General features: G+C 49.8%; 1 protein-coding gene and 1 long non-coding RNA gene across 19 annotated transcripts in view; both read left to right on the forward strand.

Annotated features, from left to right (window-relative positions):
* The window catches only part of CLASP1 (cytoplasmic linker associated protein 1), a 261977-nt gene that overhangs the window by 232732 nt on the left and 5623 nt on the right, over nucleotides 1-23622 (forward strand). For all 18 annotated transcript variants that reach the window (XM_082465778.1, XM_082465781.1, XM_082465779.1 and 15 more), the window contains 3 exons: nucleotides 1795-1923; nucleotides 11409-11615; nucleotides 12902-13018. In XM_082465778.1, the coding sequence (XP_082321904.1) occupies nucleotides 1795-1923; nucleotides 11409-11615; nucleotides 12902-13018 (453 nt within the window). The remainder of the gene's footprint in view (nucleotides 1-1794; nucleotides 1924-11408; nucleotides 11616-12901; nucleotides 13019-23622) is intronic.
* LOC309662808 lies at nucleotides 1934-5674 on the forward strand. The gene is made up of 2 exons (XR_014264983.1): nucleotides 1934-3914; nucleotides 4965-5674. It is a non-coding gene; the product is annotated as an uncharacterized lncRNA (long non-coding RNA).

The following is a 23622-nucleotide window of genomic DNA, read 5'->3' on the forward strand; positions in this document are numbered from 1 at the left end:
CCTCCCCTTCCCCCTCTCTCCCCCTCCCCTCCCTCCCCTTCCCTCTCTCCCCCCCTCCCCTCCCTCCCCTTCCCCCTCTCTCCCCCTCCCTCCCCTCTCTCTCCTCCCTCCCCTTCCCTCCCCCTCCCTCCCCTCTCTCTCCCCCCTCCCTCCCCCTCCCCTCCTGGGTGGCCAGGCCTGGGCCCACGGCTCCCCTCCACTCCTGTGCTGTGCTTCCTGTTGGCACCAAGACAGCTTTCAGGTTTTCTGGCCCCAGTCAGTTAGCGGAGACAGGCCCCACCCTGGCCTCCACGCAGGTTTTTCTGTAATTGGGTTTGTAGTCGTTGAGAGAGACGTGCTCCCTCTTTGGTCCCTTTCACAAAATTTCTTAAGATTTTGCTAGTGTAGGATGTGGCTTGTTTTTTTACGGTGGGGTTTTCTTCCTTAGGAGTTTTATTTATGCTTCACGTGCAGTTGAGAAATCAGGCTCATTTTTGGGAGACCATACTAAACCCTACTAAACGCGCCTTCCCTGGGGCTCTGTGTTGGTTCACCCCTGCATTGTTAACAGTTCCAGCGACAGGTCCCAGAAGCAGAGATCATTACTGTTTTCTGTGATCGTCCATTATTATTTTTAGAGGAGAAAGCCGTCTCCACGCGGTGACACTTGCATGTGACTCCTCGAGGGGCGAGCCCCCTGATCAGAGGCCCACCTCCCCCCGCCCGTGGTGCGGCCACTCCCTTGTGCGTGTGGCAGCAGGAATAAATGTTAGGACTTCCCTGGATTAAAGTCTGGAAGTAAAACTCCATCTCTGTGCTCCGGGCTTCGTGTAGGTCAGCAGAAGCACAAGTACAGTAAGTGTGGTGAACAGCTCAAGGGGTAGGACCAGACAGATTTCGAGCAAGTTGGGCACGGCCCAGGGCAGAGGTCGTGCCCGGGTCACGTTGATGGTGACCTTAAGGGAAGACAGGTGAGCAGAGGCTGGCAAATGACACGGTGGCTCCAGTTACTGTCTGGTGTTTAGGGACGCATGGTTTGGTGTGGGGTGAATCAAGGTAGAAGAACGGCGATGAAAGACCTGTATTCGCTTTTCTTAAGACAAAGTACCTGTTGGCCCCTGAAGCACTTCTAGTGGTTGGATCTGTCAGGAGGAGAAACGATGTCATGGAGAGGGCAGGGGACGGCGTGTGAGCCTGTGGCCGGTGCGGGTGAGCGGCAGAGAGTCAGGATGTTCTGTTTGGTGTAAACCCCATTCTCTGTTGTTGAGATTAGGGGTCTGTTTGGAATGGCTTTCCTCCAGACGCATGACTCGGGCCTCAAGCAGCTGGAGTTCTGTACACGTTCCCCTCCCCCATGACCTGCTCAGTAGAAGGTCAGGAATATCGGCAGGTCTCCCACTGACCTGAGAGAGTCCACTGTCTGACAGGTCGTGTCGATGAAACGTGTAGGTGCCCTTTACGTGTAGGTGTCCTTTTACGTAGTTTACAGATACACACCTGAGCCTCAGAAAATCTGGAGCCGCCCCCCGGGAGACTGATAATGAACTTATCAGTCGTCCTCATTGGTCTCGTTCAGGAAGCCTTCCTGGGGTCCCTCTCAGGTGCCGGGTCCCGGGATGTCCCCGCAGGCACAGCGCCCTCCCTCGTGGAGCCGGCCATCCGGGAGCCTCCGTCCAGGAAGCCTGGCGTCCGTGTCGCGGTGCCTGCGGGGCGCCAGGGACCCAGGCCTGGGAGCCGGTCTCAGGGCCCTGCTGGCCGTGTGCGCAGGGAGGTGCCGCGTGGCGTTTGCTGATGTCTGTCTCTCCTCTGCCCCAGCACTCCATCCGCGCCCTGGCACTCAGGGTGCTGCGGGAGACCTTGAGAAGCCAGCCAGCAAGGTTTAAACACTACGCGGAGCTGACGATCATGAAGACGCTGGAAGCCCACAAAGACTCCCACAAGGAGGTGAGCCAGCCTCCGGCACACAGCCCTGCCGCCGCGGGGTCTGAGCAGCACTGCGGGCCCGGCGCCCCGCAGGTCCCTGGCGGCAGGGCTCTCCGAGCCTCGTCCGGGCGGGTCTGCCCTTTCCCCTGTGGTCAGGGTGGCGATGGAGACGCGCGAGCCTCTCTCTGGGCCTTCGGCCAGGCTCCCTCACCCGCAGGGCCCCGCTCTCTTCGGGGGGCTGTCACCCCACGCCGCCCACGGGAGAGCTAGGTGAGGCCGGCGCGTGCGGGCGGGCTCCCCCCACGGGCCCGCAGGACTGGAGGCGGCCCGCCCGCTCTGGGGGCTCCCAGCTCCTTGGGCTCCCGTCACAGGGCAGGGAGGGCGCGGTTCTGGGCCCGACGCGTGTGCACGCAGAGGACAGTCCTCGTCCAGTCGCTTGCTGGACTGTCCCGGGGCCTGCCGCCCGCAGTCCTCTGCGTACCGAGAGATGAGGGGTGGGGTGGGCGGAGCGTCCTAAAGGGACATGGTTTCAGGGACGCCTGCCAGTAAAAGGCACTGTGGCAAACAACCGTCTAGTTCCAGGTGTGGAAAACTTAACATGGCGAAACAGTGGGTTTGACCCCGAAGTGAGACATAAGCACGTGTCAGTTGAATCTTTTGGCTCCCGTGTGACTCTTGCAAGCACAGCCGTGGATTAAAGGAACTGTGATTAGAGCAGTTCTTCTCTCCACAGCGAGCGAGAATCGGACCCTGAATCATAGCCTTTTCCTCTGTTCAGCAGTTACGTGCCTACTGAACAGAGACCCGGTCTGGCCCCCTCAGGTTCCCACCACGACTGCAGGCTCAGCGAGGTTGAGGGCGTCCCTCTGTCCGGGTATCTCTCCACCCAGCATCCTAGTGCCACACAGGTGCATGAGTGACGGGTGTGTGTGCAAACCACTCACTCACACTTCGGGATCCAGCTTGGTTGCCTGGTGGTGACAACACCCACTCATGTTCGAACAAAACGCTTTCCACTTCAGATAACTCATTTGAAAAGTGTGAGGACTGGGTAAGCTAACGGTAGTCACCATAATTACTCCCGGGTGAGGAAGAGGGTCCAGGAGGTCCCGTCCTTTGTCGGGTGATGCACACGTGGCAGTTCCTGGCAGAACCAAGATGTGAACCAGGTCGTGTGTCTTTTAAGGGGCAACTGGTCTGTGCTGACTCTTTTTTTTTTTTTTTTTTTTCTTTTACCATGATAGCTTCTCCTTAATGAGAATACATGATGAAAAAAACGACATGAAATGGATGTTCTTTCACATACATACGATGTCATTTGTTTTCAGAGGGGAGGACATATTGAGACTGTGACACTGAGGTGAAACAACCACCTGCATGGTGTGGCAGTCACTAGCCGTCCCCTGGGCAGACGTCTGTCTTTACAGTGGCCGTCCTGATCGTAACCTTCAGGACTTGGACGGTGGACCCGGAGAAGTATACGTTACCAGAAGTTGCTCTTTACATGAGGGATCTTGTTGTTTTCCCCTGCAAAACGAGAGACTGGGGAGAGAAAGTTCTTAGCTGTGAAGTCCTTTAGGTTGCGTAAGGGACACAAGCAGAAAATACCTGCTGCTTAAAGCAAACGTAGCAGCACTCGGTTGCCGTGGAATCCTTGTAACCCAAGGGTCTCCACGCTGCTGTCACTGACTTCCTGATAAGCCGGTGGAGGAAACACTGTGCTCTGAAATGAGTGCGGTTACTGGCAGGCCTCCCCTGCTTTGCATGCTTTCAGACTCACCTTGACTCGGTGCCCTTGTCGTTTTCCTTATGAAACTTCACGCTCTCACTTTGCCAGAAGCTTCTAACTTGGGCACCTGTATGTTTGGGTGTTCGGTATGGTTTTGGTTTTTGTTTTTCTTTTCCTTTAAAACTCTTCTGTGTGGTCTTTCTCCGGCTGCTTTTGTTTTTAGGCCGGATCGTTAGACGCGCAGGGCCTGTCTGGTAGCCGTTGTGCTGGCATATCCCACACGGTATGTCTCTAGTCGCTACGTTTTCTCGTCGGCACATTCAAACATCATTCCCACATTTATTGACTGGAAAGGAGCCGAAGTGTTTCTAGACCCGGTTACTAGCCAGACAGGGGCCAGTCTGTCTTCCCGTCTGATTGGCACTCCCAAAGTGTGCTCCTCCCGGCGACAGCTCTGGGAACCTCCTTCTCCTTACAGCTAGTTGGTTTTGTGCGCACAGGCAAAGCCCAGCCTTCGGCAGATGAAGGCGGCGGACCGGCAGGTGGACACAGAGCGGCTGTGAGAGCCCTTGTCACCAGACATGTCCTTCCTTGGCCGCTGCGGCAGGGGCCCCGCCAGCGTGCGCACTGTAGTTCTGGCCGCGGGGCTGTAGCAATGAAGCACTTCTTGAAATGCAGTTTCTGTAAGCTGAAAGGTGTCCTAAGGCCCGTAGGGAAGATGCATAAAGCAGGGCCGAGGATAAGATGGCTTGTTTGTCACCCGATAAGCCAGGGACTGTGTTCCCAGGGTCTTTAACAGGAGCTATGAGTGCAAAACACTGTTGTCACACGCTGAAACGCGCCAGGCACTAAGTCTGTCTCAGGCATCGTTCATCATAAGCTAACGGAGATGTTTTACAATAAGCAAGATAGAGGATTTGGGTACCGGTTTAGAGTTTTTATTTAAAAAGTTGGTATTGGGAATTCCCTGGCAGTGCAGTGGTTCGGACTCAGCGCTTTCACTGCCGAAGGCCTGGGTTTGATCCCTGGTCGGGGAACTAAGATCCCACAAACCTCGCAGCGTGGCCCAAAAAGTAATTAAATAAATAATTAAAAGTTGGTGTTTGTCAGGTTAGACAGTTTTCATATTTCCTATTTGAATAAGTAAATCTCTTTCATTGTCTAGCTCCTTATTTTTATCTTTTTAGTAAATAAAATTTGCTATTGAGTTTCAGTAGCTCATTAATGAAGTTACTATGGTATACCCTAGTGTTAGCTTTTAGCAAACATCCGATTGGGCGAAGGCCTTGATAGTGACCTTTTAAAATCTTACGCCCCCTTTCTGTTTTTCAAGAAACTACTCCATTAATGTTAACACTTCTTATCTGAGAACTTGAAATGCGTTTGTTGGGGCTGGTACAGAATCTCTCCTTCAATGATTACGAGAAGATTTAGAGCTAAGAAGAGCACTGATACTTCGCATGCGATTCTGGGGTCAGTGGGAGCACGAATCTAGAGGGGAAAGCCTGGTTTTCGGTCCAGGATCCGACCTCCAGCCCAGCTGTCAGTTTGATCCCCGCTGTCTAAGCCTGTGTAGCGTGGCCGCCTCGAGAATCGGATGCGGGACATGGAAGCATGCTTCTAACACCGTCAGGCACTGTACCAGTATTGCTACGTAAAGCCGTCTTCAGACATCCGTACCGTCTCAGAGGCACTCGTTTCAGTAGCTGCTGCTCCCAGGCACTGCGGCTTACACGCGGTACCCAGAGTGCTGGGGTCCTTGCTCGACGTTCTGTTTAGACTTGAGAGAAGCACCAACTCTGTTTCTTTGAAGATGTTCTCTACTTGAGACTTTCTGCTGACTTTGGCCACGTTAATGAATATTCCATTACATTTTCCTATTAAAAAGAGGAAAATATCAGCTTCGTTTTATGTCACTCCAGGGGGTCACCAGACATTTCTTGCCCCACAGCAGTCTTGGTGTTTAAGGCATCAGAATCCAGCCTCAGGTGGTTTGGCTTGTTTGGGGAAGTTTGAGTCTCAGGTAAATATAAAACAACCACTGTTATGTCTCCCGGCGTTTTATTTTGAAATCATTTCTAATTAATTTTAAGTTTTATGATTGTAAGGAATTAAAAAAGCAAAGCCAGACTAAATTTATTTTAAAAATAGAACTTTTCGGGGACCTCTTGGCAAATATCACAGTCTGAGCAAAGCAGCGGTGTGTCAGAGAGAAAGCACTTTAGCGAGCTGACGTTCTGCTTCAAATACCAATTAAAATCACTCTCTGACCATGGCTCAGCCAGGCCCCCTGCATCTGAGGAGTGGCCCTCAGAAGCCTCTCGGGGCAGCGGCCGTGTGTCAGTGGGTTCTGAAGAACAGTGCATTGTGTGAGCGTGGAAAGATTATTTCACCTCTCTGGACCTTGAGTTCTCTAATCTGTTAGCCCAGGGAGTGGACTGCATGCTTATCTGTGTGTCATCCGGCCTCAGGATAATGGAGGAGGCTGCTGAGTAACAAACCTCAACCTTTCTAGATTCTAAGTCTCCGGTCTTCTTTGGGCCCAGTCTTGGGATATGGCCAGAGGCCCTATTTCCTTTGTAACCTTCAGCCTTTTAACAAAAAGACAAAACCAGAGACCTGTATAGGCATTTAAAAGGTCAAAGTTGCTGACACTCGTAGCACAAACTGGTAAATGTTCCATTATTGGGCGGGTCGCAGGGCGGTGTCAGACCTAAAGGAACTTACAGTGACGTTAGAGCAGAGGAATCCACGCGGGGTCCAGAGAGAAGTGCGCTGGGAGTCTGCTGGCAGTGAGCCAAGCATCGAGGCCCGGGGAAGGGCCGCGGGCCGGGAGGACACGCCTGGGCCAGACCGGCTGGACCCGCCCCCCCACAAGTGGAGGTGCCATCGCCCACCCTGCGGGGTGGTTGGGACATGCCAGGCACGGTGTCCAGTCCTGAGTGGCGGCGGCCGCTGCCCCACGGTTACTCAGGGTGAGGGGACACGGCACCTCCTCTCTGGTGGACCCAGCCTCCTAGGACCAGCCGTGACGCCTGCCCTTTAGCTCCCGGAGCCTCAGAGCGTCTTACTAAGAGAGGAAACTCGTCTGCAGAAAGCAGTCGAGGGGCCCTTGTTTAACGTCAGAACCCTGGAGTCTGGAGACTTGGGTCCTCATCCTACTTCGGCCGGTCCCGTGGCTGGGGACGGGACGCAGCTCTGGACGCCGGAAGCGCTGGCACCCGGGGTGACCTGGGACGCCCTGCGAGGCCCGCCCTGCAGGGCTGGCCTCAGAGTCAGGGCGGCGAGGAGGCTGGCACTGTGAACACTGAAGACACTGGCTTTTATCCTCTTCCAGTGAAGAAATAGACCGGTTCTGAGTAGAATTGTGGCTGAGGTTTTTCAGTTTTACGTGAAGCAGACATAACCGCATTTCTCAAAATATATCTCAGAAGGCTGTCGAAATTTGGGTGAATAAACTTTGGGCTGTGTCTCTGGGCTCCCGCGTCGGCTGAATCTCTCGGTATCTCCGCTGGAGGGGCCGTCCCACTCCCACACTTGAGGCCGGGAACACCAGGAGTTGATGGATCTGGGAGGCGCGGAAGAGGAGCTCTGTGCGCGGCCCACCTTCCGCCTCCCAGGCTCCTCTGAGGGGCCAGCCAGCCCGGCGTCCGAGGCGTCCTCCAGGGCGGGGACACGGCCCCCTCCTGGGCACCCACCCTGTGACTCCGTGGCATTGTCCCCCATCGGCCCTGATTCTACCCCTTGGGGTGGGACAGAATAAGTCTCCCACCTCGGAGCCTTACCGCGTTCGAGATGGTGTTGCCCTGAATGTGCTTCTCCAGGGCAGGGGGTGTGACGGCCGTGTGGTCGGAGACCATCCGAGCAGGCTCTACCGTCTGAAATTGTCCGTGTGCGTTTTCCAGGAGAAAGTCCTTGTCAGCGAGGTCTGGGAGATAAGGTTTCAAACTGATGTAAGCATTCTTGACTCGCATCCCCCCTCATTTTACTGATGAGGGAAACTGAGGCCCAGACAGTAGAAGAAACTCCTCCCACGTTCACCTCACTAGTTGATGGCAGAGCCGGGTCCCCGAACTTGGACCCTGAAGCTTGTTCCTTTCCTCCCCCCGTCCTGTGGTGCCGGGCCCGGCAGACGGGGGACTCGCGTGCTGGGTTCAGGTCCCCGGTGGCGCCCGCCCGAGCTGGCAGCAGGCAGAGCAGGGCTGCCCACACCCCTGCCCCGCCCCACCAGAGACACAGCCTCTCCCCCACGGTGGGCGCACCACGCTGGTGGGCACACGCCGGGCACCTGGCCTGGTGGGTGAGGCCTCCCCGGCCTTTCCCAGAAGGTGGCGCCAGCCTCTCCCTTCGCTTTTAAATGATGGGGAGCCATGGTTCCTGAACACCCTCTGGCTGGCTGGCTGGCTTTTAGTCAGCCGGTTAGGCTGCCGCGTCGGTGACAGAGCCCAGTCAAACCCTGTGAACTTAAAACACGCCATCCAAATTTTGACAGGTTCTGTGCTCTCAAAGAAACCTTATCTTTAAGCAAACATTCATCAATATTCTGAGTAATGATCTCATTTTTTAAAAAGTTAGATAAGGAAATTATGCTTTTCCTAGCTAGACACTGTTACTTCACTAACTTTGAGAAAGCAGAATTCCTGTGTTTCTTACCAGACTGCAGCAAAGTCAGCAGAATTGGAGTGGTCTTGGTCACTGGGGGTAGATGAGAGCCCAGAAGGCTGCCTGATCCCCTTGCTCTCATCAGCATCCCCGCCCCCTTGGAAAACATCTTTGCCGCCTCTGGCCACCTTGTCTGCTAGACAGTGCTGTCCTCCTTCCTCTCTGCTGCCCGTGTTTACTTTTGCTCTCTGTTTGCTTACACTTACAATCTTTGCTTCTTATGTTACACAGAATACAGGGGCAAAACCTAAAGTTCACCCTTAATCCGGCAGCGGGCCAGTCTCTGGGAGCTTGGCATGTAGAGGGAAGTTGAGAACACCGACCAGCCTTGCCAAAAACAGCATCTGTCTTGGGAAACTTGTTCTAACCTCAGTGAAAGAGGGGGCCTCAGACGGACCGTCTTAAAGCGCAGCTTCTGGCATTTTCTTTTCAGGCATTTTCTTTTCAGGCATTTTCAGAAAACCTACATTTGATTAAATGCTTCCTGCAAGCGACTTCAAGAATTCGTGGAGTTTTATATGACAAAGTTCTCCCTGGGTTTGGGTTTCAGCTCAGCAGACCTGAGAAGGTCTGTTTCCCAGCAGCTCCCTGTGGGGTAACTCCTGTGACCTGGATGATAGGCAGAGCATGGGGAGGCTGGGGGGAGGAGGGACCCCTCGTGATAGAGTCTCGCTGTGAACCTGGCCATTTATTTCCCTGAGGGGCGCCGGGAGGTTTCTAGTTTGCTCCTGTCAAGACTTAAGTGGCGCTGCTGGGACTTGAACCCCGGTCTGTCTCCCAAGCCAGTGTCTTCCCGCCCACTGAGCCGTGCCCACCTCCTGGTGGTCTCCTGAATTCCCCTACATCAGTGTTTTCCAACTTGAATATTGTCTATGAAATCATCCAGTATTTCATTTCATTTTTTTTTTCCATGTTTAAAAACTAAGACCTCAGGTTTCGTCAGTTAGTGTCACTCAGCTTTCTGACCAGTATGTCGTGACACCTATAAACAGTGGTTTCTTACAGTAGAAGGGCATTGGTGTCCCACTGCGGGACCCGATTGGAGAAGGGACGGGCCCCCTCTTCCACCGTCTGCCTAGCCGTGTGTCACACGCCAAACGCCTGGCTCTGCCAGGTCCGCCGTGGACTGACCCCAGTCTCAGGGACATGCCTGAGCTGAGGAGGAAGAGGAACACTTCATCTAGTAATTGTTGCGTGATGGAGCCCTTCTAAGCAATACGCTATCCCTCTCCAAACAAACCGATCACTGGAAAAAACTAACTGAACTCAAGTCTCTTTTCCAAAGAACAGATCTGTTGGCCGTCTAGTGTGTCACCCAGAATGGACAATCTGGGCCCTGTACAGCGGATTTTTCCCAAAGCCCAAGTTGGTCCTTTGTGTAGATATCGTGCCTTCCTCCTCTCCTCATTTTCTGGACCGGCTCCTTAGTTGGAACATGGAAATGCAGATCAGTGAGGCGTGCCCTGGAGCTGACTTTGCCAGTCATGAGCATTTAAATACACACACACACACACACACACACACACACACACACACAGTGGGGAAATACGTTGGACAGACACTTACTGAGCACCTAGTGCATAATGATGGACACTGCTGGGCATGGGGACAGAAGGGTGGCCAACGTGGGAGCTTGCCTTCAAGGAGCCCTTAGTCTAGTGGGGAGACGGTGTCAGCAGAGCGATGAAGTGCGGTGATCAGGGTGCCCCCGGGGGTTCCGCTGGGGTGAGGGGGACCTGCCCGGCCAGGTCACGAGCGCAAGTGAGCAACTCTGGGGAAGAGTGAAGGGAGCTGGCGGGGCCCCGCAGCGGCTGGCGGGGCGCGTCCTCGCCCAGTGTTCCCTCACAGGCCTCGCTTCCTCTCGTGCTTGGTCGTCGGGGTGGCCCTTGGGAGTGAGTACTGGACCGGGCGGACCCCTGGGCGTAGGCCCTAGGCCTCTGGACCGAGCCCTGGAGCCTCATGGGGGCTCCTCAGCGGCCCAGCCCCACTTCTCTGCTGTTCCTCCGCCAAGGCCGGGCTCGGAGCCCCGCGGGCTCTGCGGCTGCAGTCGTTTCTGTGTCATCTTTCCTAATCCAGATAGCTGTAAAAGTAGGTGTTTTGTTAATCCCCACTGTGGAATTTTTTAAAAATTGAGGCTCGTGGTAGAGGAATGAACGGAGGTGCGTCTGCGGCGCTGGTCTCAAGAGGCTGAGTGTGTGCCTGACCGACTCTGCCCTTCTCGGGGTGAGAGGTTAAAGGTCACGCAGGCACAGCCGACTCTGCTGTCAGGGGACCTGAGTGGGACAGACCGCAGTCCGTAGGCGACGGAGTTGGCAGGAGAAACATCACGATGGGCTTCCTTTAAATAGTCTCATTTCCGTGTGTGTGTCTGTGTGTGTGTATATATATGTGTGTGTGTCTGTATATATGTCTGTGTATATGTGTGTGTGTATGTGTGTATGTATATGTGTGTGTGTCTGTGTGTATATGTGTGTGTATATGTGTGTGTGTGTATATATGTATTTGTGTGTCTGTGTGTATATGTGTGTGTGTATATATGTATTTGTGTGTCTGTGTGTATATGTGTGTGTGTGTATATATGTACGTGTGTGTGTGTGTGTGTGTGTGTGGAGTGAGAGGCCCTGAGCATGACTGGTGACTAGTGACCGCTTGCCGCCGGGGCTGGAGCCGTGGGAGCCCCGCGGGCCACCAGAGAAGCCTCCTGCTTCCTGTCCCTCACCAGCCACCTCCCGAGCCTTTGCCTCCTCGTGTGCCCGCCCGCGTGGACCAGCCCGCTCTGACAGGCCCTGAGCCCAGCTCAGCTGCTGCCACACAGGAGTGCGCGAACACACACAGCACGGACGGAGCGGGGGGAGGGCAGGAGGGGAAGATCGCCCAGGCTGTCAGGTTTCTAAGGCTCTTAGGAGCCGGAGAGTAGGACACGGCTCTTCTGGAATACGGTTGCCCTCTACAGCCAGCCCACCCGGCTGACGCTGTTGGAGCGAAAGCATGGCCGAGGCCGGGGCCGGGGGCCGCCCAGCGCGGAGCGACGCGAGCCTGTCCCTGGGCCTCTGAACTCAGGCGGCAGTGCTGTCTGGTGTGGCTGGAGCTCACCCACGTGCGGGCCGTGTTTCAGGTGGTGAGGGCTGCTGAGGAGGCCGCGTCCACGCTGGCCAGCTCCATCCACCCGGAGCAGTGCATCAAAGTGCTGTGCCCCATCATCCAGACGGCCGACTACCCCATCAACCTGGCCGCCATCAAGATGCAGACCAAAGTCGTCGAGAGGATCGCCAAGGAGTCCTTGCTGCAGCTCCTCGCGGACATCATCCCGGGCCTGCTGCAGGTGGGCCCCCGAGGGGCGGGCGGGACAGCCCTCGGACCCCGGGCCCCTTCTCTGCCCCTTCTGGCCCACCCGCTGCTGAACGCACAGGAAGGTCTCCCTGCCATCCCAGGCCTGTGGCTCACAGAAGGAACTTTCTGTTTATTGTGAACATGTTTTGATCTTTCTTCGTTGTTCCTTCCTTACTGCACGGCTGTGGGCCCAGCCCTGGGCAGGGTGGGCTGTGGAGCCCAGCATCAAACAGTGGTCCTGGCTCTCACCCGTCCAGCTAATATTAATTGAAAACCCTCATAAGCACGAGGCGTTGAATTAAGTAGACTCTGGAAGACAAGGTGTTTTCCACTGTTGGGACCCTACCTCAAGGCGTCTCCAGCCCGCTCCAGGACCCAGTACAGCCGTACAGACGGCCGTGGGTGAGGGCGGGCGCCGTGTGCTGAGTTGCTGCCACAGGGGTGCAGGTAGGGGCTTCTGAGATCGGGGCGGGGGCTGACCTCTGGGTTGGGGTGTCAGAGAGAGACGGGCTCAGAGAAGAAGTGGTTTAGAGTTGGGCCCTAGGGAGAGAGTTCAGTGGGGAAGGGTAGAAGGACATCAGCTTTACACTTAATAAATGCTGCTGTTTGCTGAGTGCTGGGCTCAGAAATTTAGACACATAGAGCCGAGCGCTGGCTTATTCCAGGCAGAGGGAAAGACACAAAGGCGGAAAGGTGCAGAGGGCTACTCGGAGGAGAGCAGACAGTCCCACCTGGGTGTGGGGCGGGGGGAGGCCGACAGGCAGGTTGTGGTCCAGCTGGAGGGGGACGCGGAGGTCTGGCGGCGGGCGGATGTTCCCCGCAGTCCGTGGACGGGGGAGTTTTGCCCACAAGAGTGAGCGACGTGGTTCTCATTTCTTGAAGGGGGTTTGCATGTGTGAGGTTTGCTTTACCACGGCGAGGAACAGGAAAGAAGCCAGATATTTTTCCCCTTAATTTCCTTTTCTCATTCTGTTCTCTCGTGGCGTCTCTTGGCTGGTGCTGCCTGGCAGCTCGTGGTACAGCATCGGTCTGTGTGGAGGAGACCAGCTCGCCGGCCTCCAGCCTCCCGCCCCGGAAGCAGCTCACTCCTGGCACTCTTACATGTGGCCTCTCCGGGGCGAGAGCTCTCGGGGTTCATGGGCAGAGTTCAGGGGTATCCAGGCCGTTCCTGACAAGGTCGAGGTTGAACCGAGAGGACATTTGTGGAAACGTTGGTGAAATATTGACAGGCAGGCAAAGCTTTGATCTCGTTTCCTTTCTGTGTCCCTCTGACTGCAGGGTTACGACAACACCGAGAGCAGCGTGCGTAAGGCCAGCGTGTTTTGCTTAGTGGCGATTTATTCCGTAATCGGAGAAGAGTTGAAACCTCACCTGGCACAGCTCACGGGCAGCAAGGTGTGTATAGTGTTACACGGCCGGGTCGTACACCTGGGCCTGCTGGCGCGTCGCAGACTTGCTGCCCTGCAGCTCTGGGCTCTGCACGGGCTTCTGCAGCACGTGTGTTCTAGCTGGGCCTTATTCTCCAGAGGCGTTTCTTTAAAGACAAAGTGACCAGCCGTTTAGTGAAGTCACTAAGGTACAACGCGGTCCGTTGTCACTCCAGTTTTTGAAATGATAGCTTTGAACTTGTAGTTTATCCCGAAAAGGAAGATGACTTTCTTTAGAAACCAGCTTGTTTTCTCCCCCCCCGAAACACTAAGGACATTTACCTGCTGGCTTCACACAAGGCTGGGGGGCTCCAGGTCCCTGTGGCGTGAGGACGGTGACCCTGCACGTGACCCGCCCGGGCGCCCACAGTGATCTCACTCTGGAAGCTGGGCTTTTTATTCCCTGGGCTGCCTCTCACATTCCTTCTAGACTCAGGGCCAGAAAATGGGACAAAAGGACAATGGGCTCATGGAAGGTGACGGGGGCTGGAGTGCTTGTTGGTTGAAAAATAAATTCACATCTGATGAACCGCCAGGGGAGAGCAGGTGGCCGCCCTCGAGCTCTGGCTGGAGAGGCCAGGGCCTGGGCCGCGGGGCAAACATGTCACCGTGAAGTTACAGAGGCCCTGGGCAGGGGTGCAGATACACGAGCGCAAAGCTGCAGTGCCTGGCCTTCCTCCTTAGACAAGAAGGGAGCAGAGGTGAAGCTCGTGGCTTTTCAGTAGGGCTGTTCCTCTGACACAGTTGGCGAGCACCACCGCTCACAGGGTTCTGGCAAAGCTGGCTCTGCTGCCTTCGCCCGAGCAGGGCTCGCACCCTCGGCACTGCCGACACCTCGGGCCACTTCCTGGTGGAGGCACCATCCCTGAGGTCCCAGGAGCGTACCCCACCCTCAGTTGATGTCCCCACACCTGGCCAGGTGTCCCCTCGGGGCAGAATCAGCCCTGGTGGAGAACCGCTGGTCCGGAAGGAGGCACTTGACTCTTCCTGCAGACAGAAACCAGCAGCGGGGCTGGCAGGTGTGGAGGCCGCGTCCCCTGATTCCGCTTCCCGAGGTCCCCGTCCAGCCCTCCTGGCCACGGCTTGCAGGACCCTGAGCCGAGAGTGCCGAGCATTGCGCTGGGCCGGGAGCCCCCCTCCCTCTGTGGCTGCCGTCGGGGGCCGTGGATGGTCCCTGGCAGTGGTGGGGATGGCACAGACAGTCTTCACGAAAGGAATTAGATTCGTAAAATGGGAAATTCACCCAAAGGTAATAATAGCCAGACCTCGGTTTTCTGGTACTTTCTACTCTCGTGAGTAAGGGAGCCACCCTGCCATCTCATGTGCCCCCTCCAGCAAGGGGCTGAGAAAACGCAGGTGTCTTCTCCTCCCTGTCCTGCGGTGGACCTGCTGCCGCCTGCAGCGGCGGTCTCGGGTCTGGAGCCCAGTCCTGACCGGAGCCAGCGTTCCCGTCTCCCCGCTGATGATGTCGGTTGGCTCGGAGGGCCTGGGGAGGCTGGCCGCCCACCTGTCCACTGGGGCAGCGCAGAGCTTCCGGCCGTTACAGTTTTTATAGGTGAGAACTCCGGTGTGTTAACGTGAACCTGGTAGACTCCAGCGCACATTTCCTAAAGCAAACACCCTCCCACCCAGCCCCCCAAAATGAGTAGCTGACAGCACACGGTGCTAAGTTAGAAACAGAGAATCAAGCCGTGGCTTCCAGTTTCTGTGTGTCCCCGAGCCTATCAGACTCTCCTTCCACTACTTAAATGAAGTTAATAAATGACATCAGGTTCTGTAGAGAAAGGCCGGTGCAAGGCCAGGGAAGGAACCTGTGAGGTGCATTTGAGAAGTGTCCCGTTGCCATGGCAGCAGTACTGGCTTTAGGATCAGAAAACCTGTCCCCCACTGACTAGCTGTATGACTTTGAGCAACCTTTCCTTTCTGCTCCCTCTCGCTCTCTTTCTCTCTCTCTCTCTGTCTCTCTCGCTGTAAAATACATGTAACATAAAATTTACTGTCTTAACCATTTGTAAGTGTACAGTTCACAGACACTAAGTACATTCATATTATGCATATTCATCACCACCATCCACCTCCTGAGCTCTTAGCACCTTGGAAGACTGAAATCCGTTAAATAATATTCCCCCTCCCCCCAGCCCCTGGCAACCACCATTCTACTTTCTGTCTCTGTGAGTGTAAAATACTCATAAGTGGAATCAGAGAGTATCTGTCTGTTCGTGACGGGCTTATTTCACTGAGCATAATGTTCTCTAGGTTCACCCGTGTTGTAGCAGGTGTCAGAATTTCCTGTTTATTTATTTATTTTTGGCTGCGTTGGGTCTTCATTGCTGCACGCGGGCTTTCTCTGGTTGCGGCGAGCGGGGGCTACTCTTGGTTGTGGTGCGCGGGCTTCTCATTGCGGTGGCTTCTCTTGTTGCGGAGCACGGGCTCCAGGCACACGGGCTTCAGTAGTTGTGGCATGTGGGCTCAGTAGTTGTGGCTCACGGGCTCTAGAGCACAGGCTCAGTAGTTGTGGCGCACGGGCTTAGTTGCTCCGCGGCATGTGGGATCTTCCTGGACCAGGGCTCGAACCCGTGTCTCCTGCATTGGCAGGCGGGTTCTTAACCACTGCGCCACCAGGGAAGCCCCTTCCCTTCTTTTTAAGGCTGAATAACAGTTCATTGAATGTACATGCAGCATTTTGCTTATCCATTTCTTGGTAATGGCCTTGTGGGCTCTTTCCACTTGTTGGCTATTACGAGTAATGCTGCTATGAACATGGTGGTACAGATACCTCTTTGAGACCCCACTTTCAATTCTCTTGGGTATATATCCAGGAGTGGAGTTGCAGGATCATATGATAACTACCAAACTGTTTGCCACAGCAGCTGCACCATTTCACATTCCCACCACCAATGCACAAGGGTTTCAGTTTCTCCACATCCTCGCCAGCACTGGTTATTTTCTCTTCTTTTTTGATAATAGCCATCCTCATGGTGGTGTGAGGCGATATCTCATTGTAGTTTTGATTTGCATCTCCCTAATGATTGGTGATGTTGAGCATCTTTTCATATGCTTGTTGGCCAGTTGTATATCTTCTTCAGGGAAATGTCTATTCAAGTCCTTTGCCCATTTTTGAATTATGTTGTTTGTTTTTTTGTTATTGTTGAGTTATAGAAGTTCTCTCTATATTCTGGATATTATATTAATCCCTTGACCTTTGATGCACAAAATTTTTTAATTTTCCTGAAATCCAATTTGTCTATTATTTTTTTGCCTGTGCTTTTGGTGTCATATTCAATAACCATTGCCAAACCCAGTGTTGTGAAGCTTTTGCCCTGTGTTTTCTTCTAACAGTTCTAAAATTTTAGCTTTTAATGCAGGTCTCTGATCCATTTTGAGTTAATTTTTGTGTATGGTATTAGGTAAGGGTCCAACTTCATTCTTTTGTGTGTGGATATTCAGTTTTTCCAATACCATTTGTTGAAAAGACCTTCTGTTTCTTCAGAGAACCTCATTGGAATTTTGATAGGGGTTTCATTGAATCTATAGATAGCTTTGGGTAGTATTGACATCCTAACAGTATTGACTTCCAATCCATGAACACGGGATGTCTTTTTTTTTTTTTTTTAACCTCCATACTGTGATGAGTTGTTGTTTGTTTTTAGTTTTTTAAATTGAGATATAATAAACATGAAATTATATTAGTTTCAGGTGTACAACGTAATGATTTGATATTTATTTATACTGCAAAATGATCACCACGGTAAGTCTGGGTAACATCTGTCATCACACACAGCTACACAATTTATTTCTTGTGATGAGAAATTTTAAGATCTACTCTGTTAGTGACCTTCAAATATACAATACAGTATTATTTACTATAGTTACCATGTTGTACACCACATGGGATGTCTTTTTGTGTTTTTAATTCCTTTCAGTAACATTTTGTAGTTTTATTGTACAATTCTTTCACTTCCTTGGTTAAGTTAATTCCTAAGTATTTTATTCTTTTTGATGCTATTGTAAATGGAGTTGTTTTCTTAACTTCCTTTTTGGATTTTTCATTTTTTTAAAAAAAATATTTATTTATTTCTTTATTGGCTGTGTTGGGTCTTCGTTGCAGCACGCGGGCTTTCTCTAGTTGCAGCGAGCGGGGGTTACTCTTTGTTGCGGGTGCGCGGGCTTCTCATTGCAGTGCCTTCATTTGTTGTGGAGCACGGGCTCTAGAGCGCTGGCTCAGTAGTTGTGGCGCACCGGCTTAGTTGCTCTACGGCATGTGGGACCTTCCCAGACCAGGGATTGAACCCATGTCCCCTGCATTGGCAGGCGGATCCTTAACCACTGCGCCACGAGGGAAGCCCGGATTTTTCATTTTTAGTGTATAGAAATGCAGTTGAATTTTGCTCACTGATTTTGTATTCTGCTACTTTGCTGAATTCTTTTATTAGTCTTAATTTTTTTTGTAGAATCTTTAGGATTTTATACCTGTGAGATCACAGTCGTCCTTTGGTATCCACTGGGATTTCCATAGATAACAAACTCTGCAGATGCTCAAGTCCCGTACCTGTGGTTCCACTTCTGTGTAGCCAACTGACCGCAGATGTTGTAGTGCTGTGTGTGTTGAAAAAAATCCCTGTATAAGTGGACCTGCACAGTTCAAACCTGTGTTGCTCAAGGGTAAACTGTGTGTCATCTATGAACAAAGGTAATCTTGCTTCTTCCTTTCCAACGTGGATGCCTGTTTTTTTTTCTTTTCCTGCTTAATTGCTCTGGCTGGAACTTACAGTACTATATCAATAGAAATGGTGAAAGTAGGCATCCTTGTTCCTCATCTTAAAGGAAAAGTTTTCAGTCTTTTACCGTTGAGCATAATGTTCACAGTGTGCTTTTCATATCTAGCTTTTGATATGTTGAGATACAGGCAGCCTCGGAGAGAGTGCCGATTCGGGTCCAGATCACTGCAGTAAAGCGAATATCGCAATGAAACAAGTCACACAAATTTTTTGGTTTCCCAGTACGTATAAAAGTTATGTCTTTACTATACTGTAGTCTATTAAGTGTGCAATAGCATTATGTCTAAAAAAAGTCAATATACCTACCTTAATTAAAAAAAAGTTATTGCTAAATAATGCTAGCCATCATCTGAGCCTTCAGCAAGTCATAATCTTTTTGCTGGTGGAGGGTCTGGCCTCAGTGTTGATGCTGTTGACTGATGAGGGCAGTGGCTGCTGAAGGTGAAGGTGGCCGCAGCAGTTTCCTAAAATACGACAACAGTGAAGTTTGCCGAATCGATCGACTCTTCACAATTGCTCTGTTGCAGCAATGCTGTTTGATAGCATTTTACCCACAGTAGAATTTCTTTCAAAATTGGAGTCAATCCTTTCGAACCTGCCACTGCTTTATCAAGTAAGTCTGTGTAATATTCTAAATCCTTGGTTGTCATTTCACCGGTCTTCACAGTATCTTCACCAGGAGTAGATTCCGTCTCAAGAAACCACTTTCACATGAGATCCCCCTAAGCTCCGGATTTGTATCTCTGGATTTGGGTTAGTGGAGAAAAAATTAAGAAATCATGCAACTGAACTAGATCTCACTAGTTGGTGATTCTCCAGAGGAAAGTCAATGTCAGCATGGGGGAAAGTGAAATTCAATATCCCAGCTCCTAATACTCTGATCTACAGCAGAATTCAAATTTTTACCCTCAGCTCTACAAGCTCAGTTGCCACTCTCCTTTAATGGAAACTTAAGTGCACACTGAAGGCAGGATTTGGCTCAAAGACTTTCTACACCACACTAAACATTCCTGTTGTTAAAAGCACCTTTACACATATATGCCGTTACAAACTAAGACTGAATTTCTGGACAAGATGTAAAATGCAGACTTTGGAGATGAGTGCAGAACAGTTTAAAGTATTTCACCAACTCCTCTACGAAAAACAAACAAACAAACAAAACCTTTGCCTCTTCCAGAGTCAGGCAACTTCCCCAGAGTCATCAGGCAGCCAGAATTTCCCAAGGATTCTGAAGATACAATTCCCTGTTTCTTGGATTTCGTGACACCCTCCCCATTCCTTTAGAGAGGTATTTCATGGTTTGTATTTCATTTTTTTAAAACTCATTAAAATTAATTTTGCTTTGAAAGAAAAAAAAAAAAGAAACCACTTTCTTTGCTCATCTGTAAGAAGCAACTCCACATGCACTAATGTTTTATCATGAGATTTCATCAATTCAGTTCCATCTTCAGGCTCCACTTCTAATTCTAGTTCTCCTGCTGTTTCCACCACACCTGCGGTTCCTTCCTCCCCTGAAGTCTTGAACCCCTCAAAGGCGTCCAGGAGGGTTAGAATCAACTTCTTCCAAACTCCTGTTGATGTTGGTATTTTGGCCTGTTCCTGTGAATCAGAAATGTTCTTCATGGCACCTAGGGTGCTGAATCCTTTCCAGGAGGTTTACAGTTGACTTTGCCCAGATCCATCAGAGGAAGCACTATGGCAGCGATCGCCTTACGAAATGTATTTCTTAAATAGTAAGACTTGAAAGTCAGAATTATCCTTGATCCGTGGGCTGCAGAATGGGTGTTGTGTTAGCAGGCATGAAAACAACATTAATCTTGTTGTACATCTTCATCAGAGCTCTTGGGTGACCAGATACCCTGTCAATAAACAGTAATGTTTTGAAAGGAATCTTTTTTTCTGAGCTGTAGGTCTCAACAGTGGGCTTAAAATACTCAGTCATGTTGTAAACCTGTGCTGTCATCCAGGCTTTGTTGTTGCATTTACAGAGCACAGGCAGAGTAGCTTGAGCATAATTCTTAAGGGCCCTGGGGTTTTCAGAATGGCAGATGAACTTAAAGTCACCAGCTGCATTAGCTCCTAACGAGAGTCAGTCTGTCCTTTGAAGCTTTGAAGCCAGGCATTGGCTTCTCCTCTCTGGCTCTGAAAGTCCTAGATGGCGTCTTCTTCCATTATAAGGCTGTTTTTCCTACATTGAAAATCTGTTGTTTAGTGTAGCCACCTTCATTAACTATCTTAGCCAGATCCTCTGGATAACTTGCTGCAGCTTCTACATCAGCACTTGCTGCTTCACCTGGCACTTTTATGTTATGCAGGCGGCTTCTTTCCTTAAACCTCATGAACCAACGTCTGCCAGCATCAGACTTTTTTCCTGCAGCTTCCTCATCTCTCTCAGCCTTCCTAGAATGGAAGAGAGCTAGGCCCTTGGTCTGTAATAGGTTTGGGCTTCAGGGAATGTTGTGGCTGGTTGGATCTTCTGTACAGACCACTAAAACTTCCTCCGTATCAGCAGTGAGGCTGTTTTGCTTTCTTATCATTCGTGTGTTCACGGGAGCAGCGCTTCCAGTTTCTTTCCTTTGCATTCACAGCTTGGCTAACCGTGGCACAAGAGGCCTAGCTCTTGGCCTGTCTCAGCTTTCAACATGTCTTCCTCACTACGCCTAAGCATTTCTAGCTTTTGATTTAGAGTGAGAGAAGTGCAGCTCTTTCACTTGAACACTTCAGGCCACTGTAGGGTTATTAATTGGCCTAATTTCAATATCGTTGTGTCTCAGGGACTAGGGAGGTGCAAGTACAGGGAGAGAGACCCGGGAATGGTGGGTCTCTCGCGCAGTCAGAACACACACATCTGTGGATGACATTTGCTGTCTTTACATATGGGCGTGGTTCGTGGCACCCCAAACAACTGTAGTCATAACATCAAAGAACACTGACCACAAATCACCGTAAGAAGTATAATAGTAATGAAAAAGTCTGAAATAATTGTGAGCATTACCAAAATGGGACAGTGACATGAAGGGAGCCATGCTGTTGGAAAATGGCACTGATGGACTTGCTTGATGCAGGGTGTTCACAGACCTTCAATTTGGGGAAAAAAACACAGTATCTGTGAAGTATATTAAAGTGAAGCACAATAAAACAAAGTATGCCTATACTTTTCTTCTATTCCTAGTTTGTTTGGTATTTTCATCATGAAAAGATATTGAATTTTGCCAAATACTTTTTCTGCATCAATTGAGATGATCCTTTGGTTTTTGTTTGTTTTTAAATTTTTATTTATTTATTTATTTATTTTTGGCTACGTTGGGTCTTTGTTGCTGCACGCGGGCTTTCTCTAGTTGCAGCGAGCGGGGGCTACTCTTCATTGCGGTGCACGGGCTTCTCATTGCAGTGGCTTCTCTTGTTGCGGAGCGCGGGCTCTAGGCACGTGGGCTCAGTAGTTGTGGCACGCGGGCTCTAGGAGTGCAGGCTCAGTAGTTGTGGCACATGGGCTTAGTTGCTCCGAGGCACGTGGGATGTTCCCGGACCAGGGCTCGAACCCGTGTCCCTTGCATTGGCAGGCGGATTCTTAACCACTGCGCCACCAGGGAAGTCCCTGGGTTTTTTTTTTGTTTGTTTTTGTTTTTTCCTTCTTTCTGTTAATGTGGTGTATTATACTGATCAGTTTTTGTATGTTGAACCATCCTTGCATTTCAGGAATAAATCCCACTTAGTCATGGTATTAAAGCCTCTTAATGTGCTGTTGAATTTGGTTTGCCAGTCTTTTCTTGAGGATTTTTGCATCAGTGTTCGTAAGGGCTATTGATCTGTAGTTTTCTTGTTATGTCTTCATCTGGCTTTGATGTCAGGAGAATGCTGACCTCATAGCATGAATTCAGAAGTGTTCCTTCCTCTTCAGTTTTCTAGAAAAAATTGAGAAGGATTGTGTTAGTTCTCTAAATGTTGGTAGAATTCACCAACGAAGCCACCTGGTCAGGGGCTTTTCATTGTCAGATTTTTGATTACTGATTCAATCTCTTTACTAGTTATGGGTCTGTTCAGGTTTCTCTTTTCTTCTTGGTAGGTTTTGTGTTTCTAGGAGTTTGTCAATTTCATCTAAGTTACCTAATTTGTTGGTGTACAATTACTCATAGTATTCTCATGATCTTTTTGATTTCTGTAGAATCAGTCATAATGTCCCCACATTTGTTTCTGATTTTAACAATTTGAGTCTTCTCTCTTTTTTTGTTAGTTAACTTAGCTAAAGGTTCGTCAATTTTGTTGATTTTTTTTCAAAGAACCAAGTTTTGGTTTTGTTACCTCTATTTTTTGTTTGTTTCATTTATCTCTGCTCTAAGCTTTATTATCTTCTTCCTTCTGCTAGCTTGGGGTTTAATTTATTATTCTTTTTCTAGTTCGTTAAGATATATAAAGTTAGATTGTTGATACAAATCTTCCTTCTTTTTTAGATAGCTATGAATTTCTCTCTTTGCACTGCTTTTGCTGCATCCCATAAGTTTTGGTATGTTGTGTTTTCATTTTCATCTGTCTCAAGATATTTTCCTATTTCCTTTGTGATTTCTTCTTTAACCCATTGGTTGTTTAAGAGTGTGCTGTTCAATTTCCACAGATTTGTGGATTTTTCGGTTTTCTTTCTGTTAATGATTTCTGAGTTCATCTGTTGTGGTCAGAAAAGGTACTTTGTATCATATTTATCTTTTAAGATGTATCAAGGCTTAATCTGTGGCCTAACATATGGTCTATCTTGGGAAGGTCTCATGTGCACTTGAGAAGAATGTGTATTCTTGGGTAGAGTGTTTTGCATATGTCTTTTAGATCTAGTTGATTTATTGTGTTGTTCAAGTCCTCTAGAGTGGAATACTAAAGTCTCCCAACTATTACTATAAAACTGTTTCTCCCTTCCATGCTGTCAGTTTTTGCTTCATATATTTTGATGGCATGTTCTTAGAAGTGTAATTATAAATATTAAATTTTCTTGCTGTATTGCTCTTTTATTAATGTGTAATGTCCACCTGTTTCTTGTAACCTTTTTTGATTTAAACTGTATTTTGTCTGATCTTAGTGTAGCTACCCCGTACTCTTGGTTACTGTTTGCATGGAATATCCTTTTCCATTCTTTCACTTTCAACCTATTTGTGTCTTTGGATCTAAAGTGAGTCTCTAGTAGACAACATATAGTTGAATCATGGTTTTCTTTTTATCCATTTTGCCAATCTCTGTCTTTTGATTGGAGAATTTAACTCATTCACATTTAAAGCAATTACTGATAAGGAAGAGATTTCTGTCATCTTGGTATTTGTTTTCTACGTGCCTTATAGCTTTTTTGTCCCTCAGTTTCTACACTACTGTTTTGTGTTTGTTTGCTTTTTGTACTGAAACGTTTTAATTCCCTTCTCATTTCCTTTTGTGTATATTCTATACCTGTTTTCTTTGTGGATTACATTTGACATCCTAAAGTTATAATCCTCTAATTTGAATTTATACCAGCTCATTGAGCAAGCTTTCTGAACCCTGGCCTTTTCATTTGTAAAATAGGAGAACTTGTTCTGCCTACCTCAAAGGATTGTTTTGAGGCCCAAATGTGATAATCAGTGTAAAGCTTGTAAACCGTTGAACATATACACATCATTCACTCTGTTACCATCATCTTTTCCTTGTACTTGCAATTATGTTCTAGACTTGACTAGGTAGATACAATAGGGGTTCTGAGTCATAAATAACTATTAGCAATGTTTAGCAGCTCATTTTTTTTTAATTTACTTATTTATATTTATTTTTGGCTGTGTTGGGTCTT

Source organism: Balaenoptera physalus, assembly GCF_965194825.1.
Source record: "Balaenoptera physalus genome assembly, chromosome: 6".
NCBI lineage: Eukaryota > Metazoa > Chordata > Mammalia > Artiodactyla > Balaenopteridae > Balaenoptera > Balaenoptera physalus.